This window comes from Trematomus bernacchii, unplaced genomic scaffold (genome assembly GCF_902827165.1).
Source record: "Trematomus bernacchii unplaced genomic scaffold, fTreBer1.1, whole genome shotgun sequence".
NCBI lineage: Eukaryota > Metazoa > Chordata > Actinopteri > Perciformes > Nototheniidae > Trematomus > Trematomus bernacchii.
The window spans coordinates 9,293,973-9,315,220 of NW_022987714.1; the positions used below are offsets into that span (position 1 = coordinate 9,293,973).

At 41.0% G+C, this 21,248-nt stretch overlaps 1 protein-coding gene across 1 annotated transcript; it reads right to left on the reverse strand.

Moving 5' to 3' along the window:
• Positions 1-181: 181 nt before the first annotated feature.
• tmem86a (transmembrane protein 86A) lies at positions 182-20,944 on the reverse strand. Its single transcript, XM_034141402.1, has 3 exons — positions 20,815-20,944; positions 5,767-6,031; positions 182-5,151 (listed from the first exon to the last, which is right to left on the reverse strand). Exons 1-3 carry the CDS (start codon positions 20,833-20,835, stop codon positions 4,724-4,726), a joined length of 714 nt encoding a protein of 237 aa, XP_033997293.1. The 5' UTR covers positions 20,836-20,944; the 3' UTR covers positions 182-4,723.
• Between the last annotated feature and the right edge of the window lie 304 nt (positions 20,945-21,248).

A 21,248-nucleotide genomic window follows, 5' to 3' on the forward strand; every position in this document is an offset into this window, starting at 1 on the left:
ACCTCCACCAGACAATAGAGTGCAGCATCTACCCGAACAGAGCTCGCTGCTGTCCTGCACTCCTTTCTGCCCCAATGGCACTTTAGAGGCTAAGGGCCAACAGCTTCTGTAGAAACACTTAACCGTTATTTGAATGGCGTACATTTGATTCCAGCAAAACAAATAGAAAGACCAAAGCATGTTGTGCTGAAGTTGCATTGTAATTGCATTTATTTGTCCAATAGATATTCACATTCATAGCAAAGAAACTATTTCATCTCTACGGTCATGAAAGAAAGAAATCACAAAGTGAAATCAAGGACAACAAAGGTCAATTCTATGGTAAAAAAAACAAACATTTGTTCATAGAAAGAAGTCAAATAATGCTTTGTAAAAGGGCCTTCAAAGAAAAAAAAATGTGTTGTGGAAAACAAATCCAGCTCTTTCCACGGTGACAAAATATAACATTTGTGGCTTTTACTCTTCAAAACAGTTTGTAACACTTTAATGCCTTTTAAAGAAAAATGCTGATTCATGCGTCACTTTCTTGTGCTTAAACAATCAAAACAGTAACTTTATTGTCTCTATTTAAGACAGAAAAGACAGGAAATAAAATAGCATATACTTTGGAGGATACAGTACACAAAAATCGTTTTGTTTGAAACACTTCTTCTGGCCATAGTAGATTCAGATGAATATCATAAGGAAATTGCATTAATTTGACATACTACAAATAGTATCAATCTATACTGATGTTGGAGGACTGTCAGTCGTGGTGTAGTGTCATCACTGTGGACGACATGGAGGATTCAAGCTGGTTGTCATGCGTGTGTAAAGATAAACAAACTTCACGGTTCTATGTTTTGAATGTCAACCGCCGCTGCGCGATAATGGACACAGCACTTCAACAGCAAAGCTTCAATTCACGAGAAACAGCAGCAAAAAGAAAAAGAGAAAACTTTGAATCAAAGAAATGCCTTTTTTAAATTCATAGGACTGAGTGAAACTGTGGGGCCTCTTTACTACATCAGTTACTGGTTTCGGCTCCTGACTCACACACAGGCCTCCCACAGCTCTCTCAGGTCCCTTTTGTCTGCCAGTGCACACAAAGATCAGAACAACAGGGCTGTTGACAGGCTGAGGTAAAGTGATGCGCCTGCTGGCCGCCATCTGTGGGGACAGGATGGCAGCTAACAATCCGGATGGAAGGAGTCTTCCCCTGTGTGTCATATTTCACCTCCTCGCTTAATTTACAGCTACGGTATCGCTCAACAATGACCTCCTTCCTAAGTGGGGGGCAAAATGACCTCCAGCACCAACGAGGGGGTTCTCTGCCTCCCGCTAAACAAAGGTTGCTTGATACATGAGAAGCCTCTATTGCTAAGATCCACTCAATAAAAACGTTCATTTTGTGCTTTCAACTTTGGTTCTGTTTTGCCTATGGGCATAATAACTGGCAACTTACTGCTTCAATATTTGAATTGTTGCATAACTCAACTCAACTCAACACTCTTGGAGATCTTCCAAGTTTGGATAACATAAAAGTCTCAGAAATACTTCAGTGTGTTCTGGCATGTAGCCATTTGGAACTAAAGTCAGGGAGCTTTATGTAGCAGAAAACAAAGAAAGTGGTGCTTACATAAACCTCCCACAAAGACAGCTCGACTGAATCAAGTTCTTCCCTCATGCTCTTAATTCAGGATGCATACTAGATAGTCAATCATGATAACCAGCATCTCTGCTTAAACTCCATTAAACCCTGATTTATGACAGCATAAAGCAGACAATTGCATTTCAGCTAGTAAGACTCGCTGAGACTCAGACAAAGGCTGAAATTAATTGTGGACAGAAAGTTCTGCTGGGGGCTGGATATGAGATGAGAAGAGAGGGTACAGCAGAGGAGGCGTTTCAACAGTGCTGGGACTACAAATAAAAACACTGGGCTGAAGAAGGTTGGTCACACAGACACCCTGACGAAACCTGTCTGACTGACAAGGCAGAAATATGTTGCTGACCAGCATGCCGACAGGCCAAAAGGAGATTGAGGAAATATTGGGCAAAGGGTCTGCTAGGAATAGAAGCTTGAGCTGAGTGTGTTTCCTGGTCAGCTGTTTCAAAAAACCTTGATGCGTGTCAACACCACAGTCTGCCTGCAGATCTGTCATGGTGGCTGATGTGATGCATAAACATGTTTTGATGTGTGTGTTGCGCATGAGGGTGTGTTACTGACAGCTCCAGGGGTCATTGACCGAGTAAAAGGAACCCACAACATGGGTCTGCTTCTTTTCCATAGCTGGTTGTTTTATATACAGCTCAATATATCACATTAAAGTGCATGAGCGCCAAACCATAAAACACATTTGTAAAGTCCATTTTTTTGATGATTTTGTAATCAATACTTACATTTGTTGGCGTGCATTTGTGATAACATTGATTTCTTTCAAGTATACAATCAGTTAGTGGTAATAATCATAATGCCAGTGATGTAGCTTAGGTTACAGGTGGGGTATAATCACAACAAGGCTTGTCCAGCGATGGAAATGCTTACTATTAAGGTCAAATTCAACTAAAAGACAAGATATAGTTACAGTTTTGATATACTGTAACCATATACTGTACCTTTAAGTTATTTTTGAATGAGAACACATTTGGGGATGCTGTAAAACATGTGTGAGGAATAAAGACCGTTTAAAAGCCTTGTGAGAATACATTAAATATATCCAATAGAGTGTCTACTACTTCACATCACATGTACACTCTTGTTCACTCAACAGTCAAGGGCAACACACACATTCCAAACATGCACACACACTCGAACATGCATATAGGCAGACATGTGAGGAAGGGGTTACAGTATGCTTCTTCAATGTTTCAGTAAGACACTTCATTGTGGCGTTTAGTAGTTGCAGAGAGTGAAACAAATGAAAGGTGAGAGCGGGAAGTGTGTGATAGATGAAAGACAAAACATCAGCCGGGGGTTAGCCATGGTGGATTTGCGGGATTACATCTGATGAAATGTCCTTTGAGAGGGAATAATGGGAATAATGGGATAACTGTTCCCTCACATGACAAGCCAGTACCCTCATGTCCTATTTTTTCACTCAGGCTACCCTGGGGCAATGTGTATGTTTATGTGCGTGTCTTTCTGAGGCCCAGATATACACAGAAGGTTATAGATTAAAATATCCCAGCCAGTTACTTGGCCCTTTCTTTTAAGTCTTTTTAACATGGTCTCAGGCCAATGACAGCATGGGTCGGCTGATCTAGTCCAGCATTGACAACCCTGTGGACTTCTCCTATAACGGAAGCAGCAGGGGTCGTAGGTGTCAGGTGTGTGAGCATTTCAACATGCACCTAGTTTCCAAAAAACACTCTCCTTAAAGACTTAACACCAGAAGGAGAAGCACTGTACGGCATGTTCAAATGTGTACAGGGGTGTGCTGTGACTATAATATATAATATGCACTTATTGCAGTTTCAATAACATCCCTGTAGAAAGAATCGAGCTTCAACAACCAACCTCCACGGTTCTTGATCACTAAATCTACAATATACAGCAGTTATTGCAGTCAACAAATTGCGCAGCTTTCCACCTCATTGCCTATTTTTCACATGTTATTCAATGACATCCTAATTCAATCATAAAGAGACTGGATGTGGGTTTGTTGAGGATATTAAAAAAGGGGGTGAACAAAGGCCTTGTAATTGTTTTTAAATGAAATGCACAGGACTCAGAAAGCATGTGTGAATACGCTCCTGATTTTAAGAATAGCACCCTTAATTCAAGAGAACACAAAGCAAAATGAGGGAAAGTTGGTAAGTAAAAAAAAATCCCTTTTTAACAAGGTTTCAGGCAGCACAAACAAATACAAAAATAAGATGTTAAAGTGGCAATAGACAAGTTGTTTTACTTATCATTATGAATTAAAGGGGGGGCAATCTGATGACTGTAGAGCAATGACGACCAGCATTCAGAATGATTTCCCATCAGCCTCGCTTTCCCTCAATTGCAATTCTGTCTGCCTTGGGAAAATTAAGGCTTGATTTACAGTTTCCTGTGCAGCGTTGCCAACTATTTTCTATGAAAAAGTAGCTAAAAGTCGGCAGGCTTTTTGTCATATTGGCCAAGTCACTGCATTAATTGCATAAAGGTTATTGATTGTGCCATTGCTTGCGGAAAAGTCGTCTATTGTTACTTTAATTTGTGTTATTGGACCATATGAAGTAGATGTGCGTGGTGGGGGTCAGTGTGGTGACGTGGTGGGGGTCAGTGTGGTGACTTGGTGTGATGGGACTGTGTGGAAAGCGAGGTAGGCGTGTTAATCAAACACACATAAATGCACTAACACACAATCGCTCTCCCACACACTCCTTGATGGTCCCCAGAGACATGTTCCCCTTAAATTAAAACATAACAGTTAAAAGTAAAGTAATACTCTCTATATATAAAAGCAGGTAAATAACACTACTCTTGTCTCCATGGTAACTAAATTGTGAGACAGCCATTCTAGGATGGAAGATGGACTGAAGATACTTTATCTTCGACAGGTGTGAGACAGTACTAGAGGGACAGGAGGCTGATAGCTATGTGAAGAATCTAATGAACCTGTTGTCATGGTAACAACCGTGTGGGAGCGCCACACAGAGATGATGGTTGCGGGCTGGGGATCTGGCAGTGAGATGTGTCTATGATCACTCAGGGTTGAAGGAGAGGAGGCTGCTACGTTCCCAGCCCCACGGCACCTCACGCACTCTTCCTGGCCCCCTCTGCGTCCTGGCACTCCACCACAGAGAGCGAGATCAGCATCTGGGCGGCGTAGTACGTGGCCATGATGATGGCGCGCGAATGGGGAACAGGGAAGCAAAACTTATTGACGGCGATGGTGAGGTCGGAGACCATGAAGAGCACGGCGCCAAGGCAGGCGCACAGCTTGGTCCAGGTCCACAGGTCGTTGGCCAGCTGCAGGCCGGCCACCGACCTCCAGCCCATGAAGCCGATCAGACCGACGTAGACGGCCACCAGGTAGGTGAAGGGGCCCGACAGGTAGGGGTACAGCAGCAGGTAGCTCACTGAAGACACAGCAGTGACCACCAGGCCAGCAGTCACATTAACGGGCTTCATCCCGAAGGCCGAGGAGTACAGGATGTGGGTGATGGCAAACATCAGAAGGCCTGCAGGAAAAGATGATTTCAAAGTAAATAAACATTTTTTACATTTGTATCCTACCTATCTGTCGTAGGTCAAAGCTTGAATCATGACACAATAAAATAAGGGGTAATTACAACTTGGATGTCATATTTTTAGCGTTGACCGATGTCTCTATGGGTTATGACAACTTTTTAACTCTCCATAGTACATTCTTTGAACTGGAAACACAGAGATATTGCAACAGCATGTCCCAACAGGTCTAATGGTCCAAAAAAGATGAGGCCAACAGCTTTGTCAAACTAGCTACCACTCATGGAGGTAAACTCAGGAAGTAGGAGGGGGAAAAAGTAAGAACAGCAGGTCAAAGTCAACCCAGAAGTTATGTCTGTAAATAATAATCATCAATGAGGAATGTTTAGAACAGATGTGCCAGGTGTTGTCATTTTGTCTTAAAGGTTTATTTGGGGGGGGTTAATTTAAACTTTACAGCTAACTTTGGGTTCCCAGATACAATTCCCATATTCAATGATGGCTAAACATTAAAAAAATAAGGCCCAAACTGAGATGTAAAATGAATGAGTAATAAGTCCTGTCGACAATAATAATGAAGCAACTCAGTGAGTGTGGATTTGGCTCACCGTGGACGAAGTAGCCCTGCTCCTGCCAGATGAGAAAGGCATCGCCCAGAGCAGAAAAGACGAGGCCAGCAAAGATCTTGCGAGCATTGGAGCTAGCACCTAGGAAGCTGAAGCCATGCGCCAGTAAGAACATCCAGAGGCAGAAGATGGGTAGACATTTGATCAGTGCGCTGAACCAGGAGGGGCTGGAGGTGGGCAGCCACAGCACAAAGTACACACAGGTGGCCTTGAAGAATGGCACCAGCTTTGGGCCTTCACTCTTGACCTGTAAGCAGTTTCAATATTAACATTCATTATTTTGTCATAGCTGGTTGCACTAACATAAGGGAATCCTATTCAGTGAGCCGTGTGACACCATTTACATTCTGCCTTAAACTAGATTTAACAAAAGTCCCTTTATTTCAAGGAAGAGGGCTTGAGATATGATAAGACAGGAAGCAGACACTTCAAAGCAGACAGCACTGTGTGTGGTGGAGTGACAGTTTCTCACATTGATTAAAAAGGAAACATAATCAGCAGAACACTGCAACTATTTCTCCTTATTTGGCAAAGTGGTTAGGGTTCAGAATGGAACAGCCTTCAGGGTTGCTTTGTGGTCACTAGTTTGCATCTCTGTGTCAGACATGCACGTGTTTTGTGGCTGAAATGAAACTCAAAAATAATGGGAAATGAAAAAAGGCTCCACACTGTTCCTTTGACCTCCTGTAACCTGTTCTTCTCTTCATTTTTTGACTCTCCCTGTTGTGTTATTTTTCTCCTTCTCCTGTTTCACCTTCATTCTCAGTATCTCTTGAGAACTGTGAAGCATATTGAGGTCTCAGTTTCGTCTTTCAAGCTGTGATACCACTGTACATATTTATTTCTGTCCAAATACATGAGGCCCAACTGGGTCACAAAGAAACAAAGAGGTTTCACAACACCTCTGGAATGACTACCCTACAATGGTTCTGAGAAATGCTTAAGGGAAAAAAGCCCCAGGGAATCGAAGAGGGAGAAGAAAGGGGATGTTGAGTTTCAAAGGAGAGGAATTGAGTGAGGATTCACTAGAGCTGAGATCACTGGAGGAGAGATGAGGAGGAGACAAAAAAGACAGGGAAGGGAGGAAGAAGAAGGGGTTATAGTGAAACAAGGAAAGGGTTGTGATGTCCCAATTGACAGTTTTCCAGTTGCTCTTTCGCATCCATCTGATAAATGATTTAAAAAGCGAAGCTCTGATTGCCATATTCACAAAAACATAAGTGAGAGTGGCAGATAAGAAGAAGTAGGATGAATCATGGGGAAGTGACGCTATTGGGAGGGGGACAGTGAGAGAGATGGGGTTACAAGCATTCAGATGACAGCTAGATTTAGGATTGAACAAATCAGTTGGGAGGGAGGTGAGGAGGTGAGAGAAAATTAAGGGTTACTATAGGTCATATTTTCTATGCTCCAGGAGTGTAGTGCACCAGCTGGGCGTAAAAAAGGAGGTCTTAACTCTAACCTCCTTTTTGACAGCTTAGCTACGTCCGACTTAGTGATTCGAATTAACACCGAGTGCACCAAGCCTGACTAGTCACGGTCGTAGCTGCACCTAGTCTTAAGATGCACGTCCACGTCAATACACACGAAACACTAATTGTTGCCAAGCAACACACGTCTACATAATTTAACACTCTAACTTCTCCATTCAAAGCAGCCCGTTAGCGTAAAATCTGAGCGCAATCAGCACCTGCAAGGTTGGGGAGAGCGCCGCGTTTCGGTTTGATCCATGCTGTAGTTGAGGGGAGATCTCCTCGATTAATTCAAAAAGGGCTTGTCTGTCGAAACGAAACCTCCATCAGCTCATTGTCCGAATAGATGTAGAGGGTTTGTTCGATCACGGACGACTCTCTCGTCTTAATGCCCTTTCATTGTTAAACCTGTAAACAAGACGCACTGCCATCATTATATTTCCTTCTTGCCTGTTTTACGTTACTATGGATGCTACTCTGTCTTTCCGATTTACGCCTGCTCCATACTAGGCATAAAAGTTACACCCAGGCGCAACGCATACAGGGCTTAGGTCTAAGTGGTGCACTAGTCATAACTTTAGTTTGGTCTTAACCTTCGGTTCTACGTCGGACGTAGAGTTACACCCAGTCTTACGCCCACTCCTGGGATATGAACTATGGTAACCCCTAAGGAGGATCCTTATTGCACAACTGCTCAAAAAAGTTGTGGGCAAAAAGATCAGACTAAATGTTTGACCTCAAGCCTGCCCTGAGGCCTATACTACGAATCAAGATTTTCGTTTAGCAAGCTAACTTCAGGGGTTTCCGGTCCTACGAAGCTGGTTCACTTTTTAGCAGGCTAGATAACTTATTCTGAACGGCTAGCCTCCGGAGCAGGATAGGTTCCAGGATAAAAGCACTGCCTGCTGACCAATCAGAGCTCATTGTGCGGAGTTTAAAGCGATCAATTCATATTACAGGAGAAAGGAAATACAGTTTAAACTGCCGTTGCAGGAAAGACGGCCGGCCAAAATCACCGACTGTGTGAGCGTGAAAATGAATAGAATATCACCTCCCATCTTCAGAGCAATCTGACTATTATAACATTAGCGTTAAGAAAGCTTACTTAAATATCTGCCACAACATAAGTAACCGGATCAAAGTAACATTACGTAGTATTGAAGTATTCGATGTTCTCGCGCCCAGGAGAGGAGCTTAGAATGAAGAGACTAATGGAGTCTCCGAAAAGGTTCAAATTGGTTGAGTTTAATTAAGTAACGTGGTTAAAGAACAAGCATGGGTAAGGAGAGACAAAGCCGGTGATGTCTTCAGGGTGGGCTGCAGCGAAGAAAAGAGCGAGCTGTCTTCCGTCCTGTCTTTTTATTCACGTCTCGTTGTCTCCCGCTGTGCAGATAGTGGGACCGCCCTTCTCATCTGTGGGTTCGATATCGCGAGAGAACAGATGATTTCGACATTGGTATTTTCTGCCTACTTCCTTAAGCATTTTCTCCTCCTTATCTCTGTCATGACTTTCTATTTAATACCTTATAAACAGCTGTAATCGTTAGTTTAGAAGTCCTAAAAACGCCTCTATGGCACGGTTCTCATTTACGGTAGCTCCCTCTGACGTCATAGCTACTCACGTAATGTGTAAACACTCCATGATCAACTGTTCCTTCATTTAATATTCAGCAGTAATAATATCTTAACGTCTATCGATGTAGTGTTAAAGTTCGTACGATTTGGTGTGTAACACTCCAAGTCATTTTCACTTTACATTCAGAAAACGTAACATTAGTCACATGCTAACCGGATAAAGGATTTTCAGAATAAAAGCTTGGCATTGATTTCCTGAGAACTTCCGGGTTTTTCCACAATAAAACAGCTTTAAACTGACGATATGTTTTAGACTGAATTATGCTGTTTAACATTGATTTTAATTTATAACAGTAGCCTACAGTCCGCGGCACTGTGAGTGCAGACGGCGATGTGTCCCATTATCATTCATATCACATGATATCACATCATAATGTATCATATATTTCCTTATCCGAGTCAGCTTCTTGAGCCGTATCTGGCCGTGCAACACTCACAGTGTCACATACTGTATGCAGAAGTATTATTTTAAGCAACACATTAAGTTGACGAAACACTCGAGTCAAATGTAATTCAAGTCAGATCCACTCGTGTCTTAGACGGGGCAGTGATATCATAAACCTGTTAATGTACGCATTCAAACACTTTTTCTTTTACCAGCTGTATTCACCTTGCAGGTGCAGCTATGTGGCTTTTATCCTGGATAAAGTGTTTAAGTCATGGATGTTTAAAGTCTTCATATTTGTATAATTATAGTTTACTTATCATTCAGGAAGTATGACGCTGCGCTGTCAGTACGCTTGTCCATGTTTGTGATTGGTCGAATGCTCCAAATACCACCCCTTTTATGTGAACGCGCACCTAACTAGATAGGACACGGCTGGCTTGAGCGATCCACTTGATAACCCGCGTCGTAGGACCGCTTAGCGAGAGCGCGTATGTTTTGGATTAGGCCAACCGGCTAACTCAAACATATCCAGGTTATGTTGAACCGGCTTCGTCGTACAGGCCTCTGGTGAAGCTGATACGACTAACACCACACACCACACACACACACTCAGAGGGCCGTACAAATTATTGAACTCAACCTCTGCTTAAAAAAACTAAAATCACAGCCCATTAATTTCGCCTTTCTTTCATGCTGTGCAAAGAAAAAGCAACCATTTAATCCAGATATCTTAACATGACTCGCGCATGCATGTGCATGGTTGTGGCATGACCACGAAAACAGAAATATATGGACACAAGATGTGTGCAAATGTATTTAGTATCCTATCCATGTGGACTTCCTTTAACCCTTGTGCCCTCCTCGAATTTTCAACCTTTCGACCCCTTCGTGGCAAAAATGTACACGCCCATAATAACTGCTATTAAATCATCATACATCAACATTTTTCTACTTTTTTTTTTTCATGAATCACTTAAACAACTTATAACGTACTCAAAACTACCAATCATTCAATAATTTTCTGGATTTTAACCCTTTAAATGCCTGTTTAATTATTTGAATTATTTCATTATTTATGACAAAAAACGAATTTTTTTCAATATAATAATTAGTAGAGGGATGGAACTTTGGTGGTTACTAGAGTCTTGGATGTGTCAAAGATTAGCAACAAAATTGATTTCACTGCATTATTATTTTGTACGTAGTGTCAGATACTACCTCTGGACCCCTTCGTGGCAAAAATGTACACGCCCATAATAACTTCTATTAAATCATCATATATCAATATTTCTTTCTACTTTTTGTTTCATGAATCACATAAACAACTTATAACATACTCAGAACTAGCAAACATTCAATACTTTTCTGGATTTTAACCCTTTAAATGCCTGTTTAATTATTTGAATTATTTCATTATTTATTACAAAAAAACACAAAAAATGAATTTTTTTCAATATAATAATTAGTAGAGGGATGGAACTTTGGTGGTTATTAGAGTCTGGGATGTGTCAAAGATTAGCAACAAAATTGATTTGACTGCATTATTATTTTTTACGTAGTATCAGATACTACCTCTGAACACCTTCGTGGCAAAAATGTACACGCCCATAATAACTTCTATTAAATCATCATACATCAATATTTTTTTCAACTTTTTTTTCATGAATCACATAAACAACTTCTAACGTACTCAAAACTACCAAACATTCAATCATTGTCAGGATTTTAACCCTTTAAACGCCTGTTTCATTATTTCATTTCTCTCAAAAATGCCTCATTGACTTCCATTCAGACCACATTTGTTGATCTCACTGCCATTGCAGTATAAAACCATGCATTTTGTAATGTCAGCATTTCATTTAGAAGAAAAGTAGTGATATTTGATATTTCTACTCTATTCCAACAGATTAAACCATTTTCCCACTGTAGGCCGATGCATTACATTCTTACATTGTTGCCAGTTATATTATGGAGCCGTGTGACTACCAGGGGGCCCCGAGAGTGGTGTGTGTCTATGTGTATGCGTGTGCGTGTGTCATTTCCAGCAGCAGACTAGCAGGTCCTGCAGCATGTGACATGGTGCTCTCAGGTGATAGAACAACATTTTTTTAGGCCTGTGCACAACCAGCACACACCTCTCCTCCCTGTGTGTGTGTGTGTGTGTGTGTGTGTGTGTGTGTGTGTGTGTGTGTGTGAGAATCTGTAAGCATGCACAGATCATTTCATGGGAACAAAAGGCCATCTTTTGAGGGATGTGTTTGATGTGTCTTTGAAGAGCTGCTTGATTACTCAAAAACAAAAAACAACTGTTAGTGTGTTTATGCACCTGGCTGCCAAAGATAAACATGCAGTTTGACCAAGGGCTTATTTCATTAGTGAGCAGAGAAGGAGAAAGACCTGGAGCAAAGAGAAGGAACTCAAATGAAGAAGCTTTTCAGTGCAGAAGAGACTTCAGAAATAATCTTGTAGCCTTCTTCTGCCAGCGAGCTGCAGGACTCATCTGAAGAAGACACAAGGCTCGAGGGGGGGTCTGACACTGAATGCTCTCTGGAGTCCAGCATTTCTTTGAGTTCCTCTGACCCTTCATCTGAAAGTGGAGAGGACACTGAGGGTCCGGCCCACAGTGAGGGGACAGAGAAGAACGGAGGTCGTTCTCCCAGGAGCTGGGGAAAACCAGGGTGTCCTCACAGATTGTGAGAAGAAAGCCCCCCGTGGTGGTGGATGGTGGGCCGGACCCTCAGTGTCCTCTCCACTTTCAGATGAAGGGTCAGAGGAACTCAAAGAAATGCTGGACTCCAGAGAGCATTCAGTGTCAGACCCCAGCTCGAACCTTGTGTCTTCTTCAGATGAGTCCTGCAGCTCGCTGGCAGAAGAAGGCTACAAGATTATTTCTGAAGTCTCTTCTGCACTGAAATGCTTCTTCATTTGAGTTCCTTCTCTTTGCTCCAGGTCTTTCTCCTTCTCTGCTCACTAATGAAATAAGCCCTTGGTCAAACTGCATGTTTATCTTTGGCAGCCAGGTGCATAAACACACTAACAGTTGTTTTTTGTTTTTGAGTAATCAAGCAGCTCTTCAAAGACACATCAAACACATCCCTCAAAAGATGGCCTTTTTTTCCCATGAAATGATCTGTGCATGCTTACAGATTCTCACACACACACACACACACACACACGGAGGAGAGGTGTGTGCTGGTTGTGCACAGGCCTAAAAAATTGTTGTTCTATCACCTGAGAGCACCAGGTCACATGCTGCAGGACCTGCTAGTCTGCTGCTGGAAATGACACACACACACACACACACACACACACACACACGCACACGCACACACATACATATACATATACATACATACATACACACACACACACCACTCTCGGGGCCCCCTGGTAGTCACACGGCTCCATAATATAACTGGCAAAAATGTAAGAATGTAATGCATCGGCCTACAGTGGGAAAATGGTTTAATCTGTTGGAATAGAGTAGAAATATCAAATATCACTACTTTTCTTCTAAATGAAATGCTGACATTACAAAATGCATGGTTTTATACTGCAATGGCAGTGAGATCAACAAATGTGGTCTGAATGGAAGTCAATGAGGCATTTTTGAGAGAAATGAAATAATTAAAATAATGAAACAGGCATTTAATCGGTTAAAATCCTGACAATGATTGAATGTTTGGTAGTTTTGAGTACATTAGAAGTTGTTTATGTGATTCATGTAAAAAAAAGTAGAAAAAGATATTGATGTATGATGATTTAATAGCAGTTGTTTGGGGCGTGTACATTTTTGCCACAAAGGGGTCCAGAGGTAGTATCTGACACTACGTAAAAATTAATAATGCAGTCAAATCAATTTTGTTGCTAATCTTTGACACATCCCAGACTCTAATAACCACCAAAGTTCCATCCCTCTACTAATTATTATATTGAAAGAAATTCATTTTTTTTTTTTTTTTTTAAGAGAAATTAAATAATTCAAATAATGAAACAGGCATTTAAAGGATTAAAATCCTGAAAGTTATTGGATGTTTGGTAGTTTTGAGCACGTTAGAAGTTGTTCAAGTGATTCATGGAGAAAAAAGTTTAATAAAATATTGATGTATGATGATTTAATAGCAGTTTCTATGAGCGTGTACATTTTTGCCACGAAGGGGTCCTGAGGGTGCAAAATGCATCACGAGAGTATACAAAACATGTAAGAGTAAACGACATTGGATTTCAAAAATTTGACTCAAAAGAAGACTTCTTGCAAAAATCCATGCCAAAAGCTGTAACACAGCTCACCAAATCAAAAAAAAAAAAGTCAGGAAAAATGTACAAAAATGCCCGAGGAGGGCACAAGGGTTAAGTTGGGGGGGGGACTTCAAATCATCTAGGGGGGTCCGGGGGCATGCACCCCCGGGACGATTTAAAAAAAATGTTTGAAGTTATCTGGTGCACTTCACTTCACAAAATGAAGAGATCTATGGATAAAACTCTCAACACCCATATGAAACAGAACTGTAAGCAGATTTGTTCTTTATGGATATTTTACAAATCACTCCCCTTTTAAACTGTATTCTTGTTATTTTTAACAACTTTTTTGTTACTGTCATATAGTATTTTATACCCGTTTTTCATTTAGTCTCTTATTTTTTTATAACTATAATGATCATATCAAGGTGTGCGGCTTAGCGCGGTGAAGTTAGTTTTAGGTTGGATATTCGACAGACATTTGTGGACCAGCCAGCAGCGTCAGTTTCCCCTGCTGCTGGCTGTATTACAACGGGGAGATCTTCTCCGTGAAACGAGGCTTTCACTTAGGGACCATCAACAAATGACTTTTCAATTACACAAGAACAATGCTCTTTTTAATAAATCGACAGCTTCCCAATCGTGAAGGAAATCCACTCTAGAGCATACATTTGTTGAACATATACTTTAAATACGTTTTATTAATATTTTGATGGAGAAATGAGCATATTTCTTCAATAGCTTCTAGGTCATGTGACCTAATGACTCAAAATCAGTGCTGGATCAAATAACTTCACTTGCTGCATAGGACACTCCTCTTTTTATTGCATTGTAATACTTTACATATTTTATATTAATATTTTGATGGAAAGATTTGCTTATTTCTTCAATAACTTCCAGGTCATGTGACCGAATCACTCAAAATCAGTGCTGGGTCAAATAACTACACTGGCTGCATAGGACACACCTCTTTTTGTTGCATTTTAATACTATACATATTTTATATTAATATTTGTATGGGAAAATGAGCATATTGCTTCAATAGTCGCGTTCACATCAAGTACTTTGCCGTACTCAGTGCCGGCACTCAGTGCCCCGGCACTCATTACCCCAGGGCACTTAGTACAGATCGCGTTCACACCGGAATAAATTCCCTGAGGGAAGATTACGCAAATGAGCCGCTGACGTCACTTCGTCTTCTTCTGCTTTGGGTTTACTGGCAGGCCGCAAACAACTTCACGGCGTATACTGCCACCCGGAGTCCCCGGCCGGAAGTCCCCGGAGTTGGGGACTGGCTTCAGTAGAAGCTGCTGGGACTCCCAGCAGCTTCTACTGAAGCCTTCCGAGTAAATCGCCAGAACGCCGACACCTCCTCATCTCCACCGCTCCCATGTTTTATTTTGTGTTGCCATAAATTAGTCTCTCTGCGTTTGTGCACTGGGTGAATGCTAATGCTAATAATGCTAATGCCAGGATAATAAAATGGCGGCTCTACAAAACATTTCAGAGTTTTACGGGGCGTGGTTTGCAATTCGCCCAGCCAATCAGAACTGGGGCACTTTTTTTCCCCAGGAAAGTACCATCTCTCAGCAGGCACTAAAAATGGGGGTAAAAGTTCCTGGGATTAAGTGCTCTTTTTGGTGTGAACGCGACATAAAGGGTACTAACGGAACTAAACGCGAAAAGTACTCTGGTGTGAACGCGCCTAACAACTTCCAGGTCATGTGACCTAATTACTCAAAATCAATTCTGGGTCAAAGAACTACACTGGCTACACCTCTTTGTATTGCATTTTCACACTCTAAATATTTTATTAAAAAATAAAAATAAAAGTTTATGATTAAACGATTTCTTGGCTGACAGAATAGGCGGAACTAACGATATTTGTCATTCTAGTCGGACCCATTAGAGCAGGGGTCTCCAACACGTCGATCGCGAGCTACCGGTAGCTCGCAAGCCCTCAATAAGTAGCTTGCCAAGCAAATCCAAAATGTAAAAATACACAAAAGAAAAAGGAAATGTAATTAAAGTAATCTACCCTATGCATAAACGAAACCTCAATCATAGTGAACTCTATCTACTTACTACAATATCTATCTAACACCCCTCCTCCCCCCACCCCCCACAATGAATATTGACCAATCACGTTCTTGCTTGATTTGCGGGATCAGCGTTGCAGTCGGGGAGAAAAGCAATGTGGAGCGGCAGCTCACCGCTTCATAAGGAGTTTGAGCTTTCCTTCTGGCAGAATCTACACAACACATCAGCCCCATTGAACACAGCCTAGTCATGCCAGCCTATACAACACATCATGAGGGGCAGAGTTTTACTGTGTGTGTGCTGCAACTTGCATATATATATTTATTGCACTTGACGCACACATACGCATGGCATAATTTCCACTGAGGACAGGGGGGACATGTCCCCCCTACTTTTCGAAATCCTGTTTCGCCCACTTTACAAATATGTTTATTATTTTTTTTTAATGCAAGCCATCATCGCCACGGAGGAGCACACAGCCTATGTGAGCGAGCGAGCACACCTTTATCTATTTACTATAGTTGTAAAAAATAAAGTAAGAAATCATTCCAATGTGTACTATAGGACAGTAACAAAACAAAAAAACTGTTTAAAAGGAGAGTGATTAGTAAAATATGCATAAATAAAAAGAAAGAAAATAATTAAATTCAATACATTTTCTTTTAGTAAACACTGAAAACGGGTCCCACAGACCCAAAAAGCACACAAAGGTTAAAGGTAAGCAGATAATAATGTTAAAATGTGCTAAATACATACACTGCAAAAAACAAAAAAAAGAGGAGTAAAAGTGGCTCACTACTTGTTTTATTTTTTGAAAGTAGCTCTCATCCTAACAAAGGTTGGAGACCCCTGCATTAGAGCGTAAAAACTGTAACTATAAGTATCTGAAATAAATATGTGAACTGAAACAAATACCAATAACTGTATTGCATTGTTTTCTTATGCGCAATTACTTCATACTGTTTTTGTCTTTTTCGTCCTGCATTTATTGGGCCCCCCTCAGAAAATAACTGGCCCCAGCCTGGCCCCCCCAAGTCAAATTGGTCTAGAACCGCCACTGGCAATGTGCAAAACAGCAGTATCCAACAGTCTCTCATCCTTGGATATTACATGTCACTGCATGCATGCACGGAGCACCCGTAGCGCGGAGATCATCATATCATTCTGTCTTGTATTACTTAACAAAAAAACAACAACAAAAATGGCTCGTTCGCGGGCGCGAGCCGGCTCCCGTCGTTCACTTAAAAGACCGACCGACACATCACTACTAATTTGCATGCATGCGAGTGACCAAAACAGCCTTGCTTTATCTGCCAAACATCGTAACTGTATATGATCCTTTCAGGGATGCACATAAATGTTAGTAAAGATATTTGTTTAATGTCCACAATGCACTCATAATCTTGATTTGTATGAGTCATAGCACTCCAGTTTAAGATACCGGCTGTCTTTATCATTAAGATATAATGATCGAGCATGTGAAAGTCCTGGCAACCAATGCAGACATTGTTGTTTTGTGTGCCTTCTCATTCACACAGATATTCCACTGTGGTTTTTATGTACATGTTCAGAGCCAGAAATTCAACATGTTATCCTAAATATACTCCCAAACAGCACACCATTTCCACAGGGATTTAAAGTGACAGCTTTTCAACGAGAGCTTCAACTCGCTATGTTTTCCTGCCTCTTCACTTAATGTTGTGTTTTTTTCAGTATTAAACATTCAGTAGTATTATTATACCACATTGTACCTATTTATTTCCTCTACCAAAGAGGGGGAAAAGAGGAATAGCAGGTTTACTGAATAAATGTCTCAAGCAGCAATTTTCTAGATAGATAGATGGATAAGACTTAGCTTTCGGCTTACACATTAAGATATTATCAGTCTCCAACAGATACAAGTTGTATAGGAGGAGCCGTTTCACTGAGGAACACGGCGGGTGTCTCAGGTGTTGAATGGGTGTCTATAGCAACCAGAGGGTCAGTGGTTCAATCCCAAGCCCATGGCTATTGAAGTCGCTTTTGATAAAAGCAACAACTAAATGAAATGTAATGTAATTTGTGTGAACTGATGCACTCCATGATTTACTTTCAATAAGCTTCTTAATACATAAAATACGTAACACAGGAAAATGTGTGTGCATTTGTGTGTGTGTGTGTGTGTGTGTGTGTGTGTGCACACTGTATCTATCCCATTAAGGCCAAATGTGTGCCGAGGAGATTAAACTGGCAGGACTCCCAGTCTAACCAATAGCATATCTCTGTTAAACGGGCCACTGGAGGCTACTTAAGCACAGGAAACAAGAAAACCAACAGATTGTTATTGTACTGTCCTGATCATTACACATAAAAGACTATCTACAATTTAATAAAGTGCACCAAAGGAATACTTGCACACCTGAGATCTGCCGGCTGAGGCCCATTGATTTAGGTTCCAGATCCAAGAACACAAACGAAAAGTATGATTATTATTTGTGAGGGAAAAACTCAGGGGATGTGTAGATCGCTGTAGTAAGGGATTTGGAGGGTGACCGCAGATTCCAGGGAGGAAGGTGGGGGGGGAAGTCAGAGATTCCCATTACCTTTGGTCCCATTTATACTGTGTTTGAGCTATACTTTGCAGTTTCCCTTTCCATTGTTGTTCATGTAAACTCACTGTATCTACACAATAATAAAAGGGCCGCAATAGGAGAGAGCACAGCAGTTAGTACATCCGACACACCTATGTCCCAAAGCACACAAAAGCTACTCTTTCAAATCCTCTATGTATATGTATCTCAATTTATTAATTATTTAAACTCGGCTGAAATGTCCAACAGTGTTTAAACTTGGAATGAATAAAAAATATCATATTGTTTTGATATTGTTTCTTGTCAAATGCTGTATTATCGGGTGGTATTTTTTTCATCAAGGATGACTTTAACTGCCTGGTGGAAAACTGGTCCGAAGTGGGTGTAATGGTTTTATTTCTCTCGGGCTCTAGTTCCCTGTTCAGTGTCTTGTACATGAATTAACTTGTCGAGTTTAGGCAGCATGGCATCCTCTCAGCTGTAACAAACTCCTCTCACAGTGAATAAGGCGTCAGTTTGTCTGCAGTGACCGATTTGAGCCCTGTGTGACAGTCAGCTGACGCCAGCAGAAAAGAAAAGAACATACTGCCTCATTTGGAAAGCAAACAAAATAATGTTGTTATCATTTTGACGTCGGAAGGATTGCAAATAGATATTGTTTGCAGAAAAGTGCTGTAGCACATACAGTACAGCTGACTGGCTGCAAACACCTGCCACTGTTAAATAATGATTTGGTTAATGATCGACTGCAGGGTCACTTACAAGCAATAGGCTCTCTTTTATTTGCTGGAAGGAACAGTAGGATGGAATGGCTCCCTCTTTCATAGCAACAAACAAAGGATTTTTACAAATTATTTCCTCCTATTTTCTTCTAACTGTGTTAAACTACACATCGATGTACTTTCAAGCTATACAATAATGCAGAATCACTTAAGAATTTCTAACTAGTATATATTTGGGTAGAAAAATACAAAATGAGTGGTGAATATGCTTATATTATTACAAATGTTTACACTTTTGTGACTGGCATAACTATCAGGAACAACTCGTTTGGTTACTTTAGTCCAGGAAGAAAGAAGCAGCTGTTATTCACTAATACCTCTGCACCAGTCATAAAGCAACCAAACCCCAGCATGAAGCCTTGAATAACATCCAGCCAGGATGAACATCTATTCAATTGTTCTGGGTCATTTTCTAGACTGGGTCTGAAACATGATACACGCGTAAACATAAGAATGACATGTAAAGTCTTGTGTACTTCAATTGGCAGAGGGGGACTGTAACTTAAGCATGGTGACGATACTGGCAGGCACTGCTGGCATGCAAGTCATATGACAATGTTATTTCTATGTAGCATCACGCAACACTGCTAAGGAAAGGATCCCTCTTCGAGCTGCTTTAACTCAACTTAATAACTTGAGGTCAGTTGCAGACAAGCAGTAGAGTACAGTGCAGTATTTACCCAGTAATATTCCCAAATTGTTTATCTTTTTTCAATGGACATTTTTTAATAAAACCAGAATAACAGATCATACAACACTCTGAGACCCCTATACAAAAGTAAACCAAATACAAAGGAAAATAATGATGATTAATTGGCTCTCGTTTGCAATGGTCAAAGTAATGTTCCATGATGATCACTAAGTTGATGTAATTTGCTTCTTGGCTTTTCAAATTGAATACTTGTCTTACCCTTTCCAACAGTGTTCTTATCTCAGCACATGCCTCTGCATTCCCTTTCACTTTCACTTTAAGTTAAGCAGCCCTGGGAGTATCACCATCACTAAGGAAACCAGTTTATATGGCAAGCATTTCTTCAAAAAGGCTCCTCTCACAGGCTGAGAGTCAGAGTTTACTACAGGCCAAGTTGGCCCCTGCTCATGGGGTAACATTTCATAGCAGCTCTGTCAAAGTAAGAGGATGCTAAGGTCGGCTAAATTATTCATTTAGCTGTCAATGTTTTTTGTCAAAATTGCCAATGTTCTACAGTGGCATTGGGTAAATTATGTTTTGGAAATGCACAACATTAGTCTACACATTAGTCTATGTGAAGCATTGCTCGAGCAAAGGAGATGAAAATAAAGGCAGCCACAGCAGCACTGTTCGGCGCATGCGTCACAGGGGGGAAAGAAAAATAGACCAAAAAAAAGGTCGTCACATGACAGTTTTTCTTTTTTGTCCTTTGGAAATATGTGGAAACGTCCTTTTGTTGGTGGAATATCGAGACGGAACGGTGCATTCAGTCGCAGCTAAAACGCGTCAAGATTTCGAGGAAACAGCTGAATATTAAAGTTCCTGCTTTGAGTCTCCAACACATTCAGACGCATATCAGGACATAACGAGCATAAGACGCAGACAACAACACGGGTGTCCGAGGGCATTTTCAATTCACCAAACAAACATTCTTATTTACTGATAAATAAACTATTTATTTTATTGAGCATTCATTGGCCTTCGACGACAGAGTATGAAATGCTATGCTATAAATAATAACTAAAATGATGCAATAGACAGTGAGTAAGTTATTCCAGCCCCTCAACAATGAACACATGTCTTAATGAGAAACATTAATAAGAATGGATAACTTATCTTAAGAAGTGGTGTTATCGTGTAGCTAAATGGCTACCACTACTATTCCTGTTTTGTGTGTGAAAATATCAAAGAATGCTTAAAGCAGATTACTCACCACGGTTACCGGAGAAACCATGTTTTTCTTCGGCGGTGTCTGTGTCGATGACAAGGGTGTTAAATATAAAAAATCAGCTTTGGGTCCTCCACTTTCTGTTTTACTGCATGAGGGATGCCGATTGTTTTTGTCCTCGCTCCGGTAGGCGGCCCTACGTCCGGTAGGAGGTGATAGACAAGCCGAAACGTGGGCACGTCTTTCTCAGTTGACCAATAGGAGCAGAGAGATGTTGTGGAGGGGGAGGGCCAAAGCAAAAGGGGCGCCCTGATAGGAGGAGTCAGGCTGCTGTTTACATATCGGAGCAGATGGCCTTTATTTACATTTTACAGAGGAGCTTCTTGAAAGCCTTTCGATCTTATTATTGATTGGGACTGATAAAACGTTGTAAATGGGTCAGATGAGGCGTTAGAAATCAGATAAAAAAGCCTGGCAAA

What these genes read in the sequence shown, in the direction of transcription:
- tmem86a (XM_034141402.1), bottom strand. Translation starts at nt 20,835, where the DNA reads ATGGTTTCTCCGGTAACCGTG. An exon ending in TGGTTTCTCCGGTAACCGTG is followed by an intron (nt 6,032 to 20,814) that starts GTGAGTAATCTG and finishes AACTGCTTACAG; the next exon opens with GTCAAGAGTGAAGGCCCAAA. An exon ending in GCAGGGCTACTTCGTCCACG is followed by an intron (nt 5,152 to 5,766) that starts GTGAGCCAAATC and finishes CTTTTCCTGCAG; the next exon opens with GCCTTCTGATGTTTGCCATC.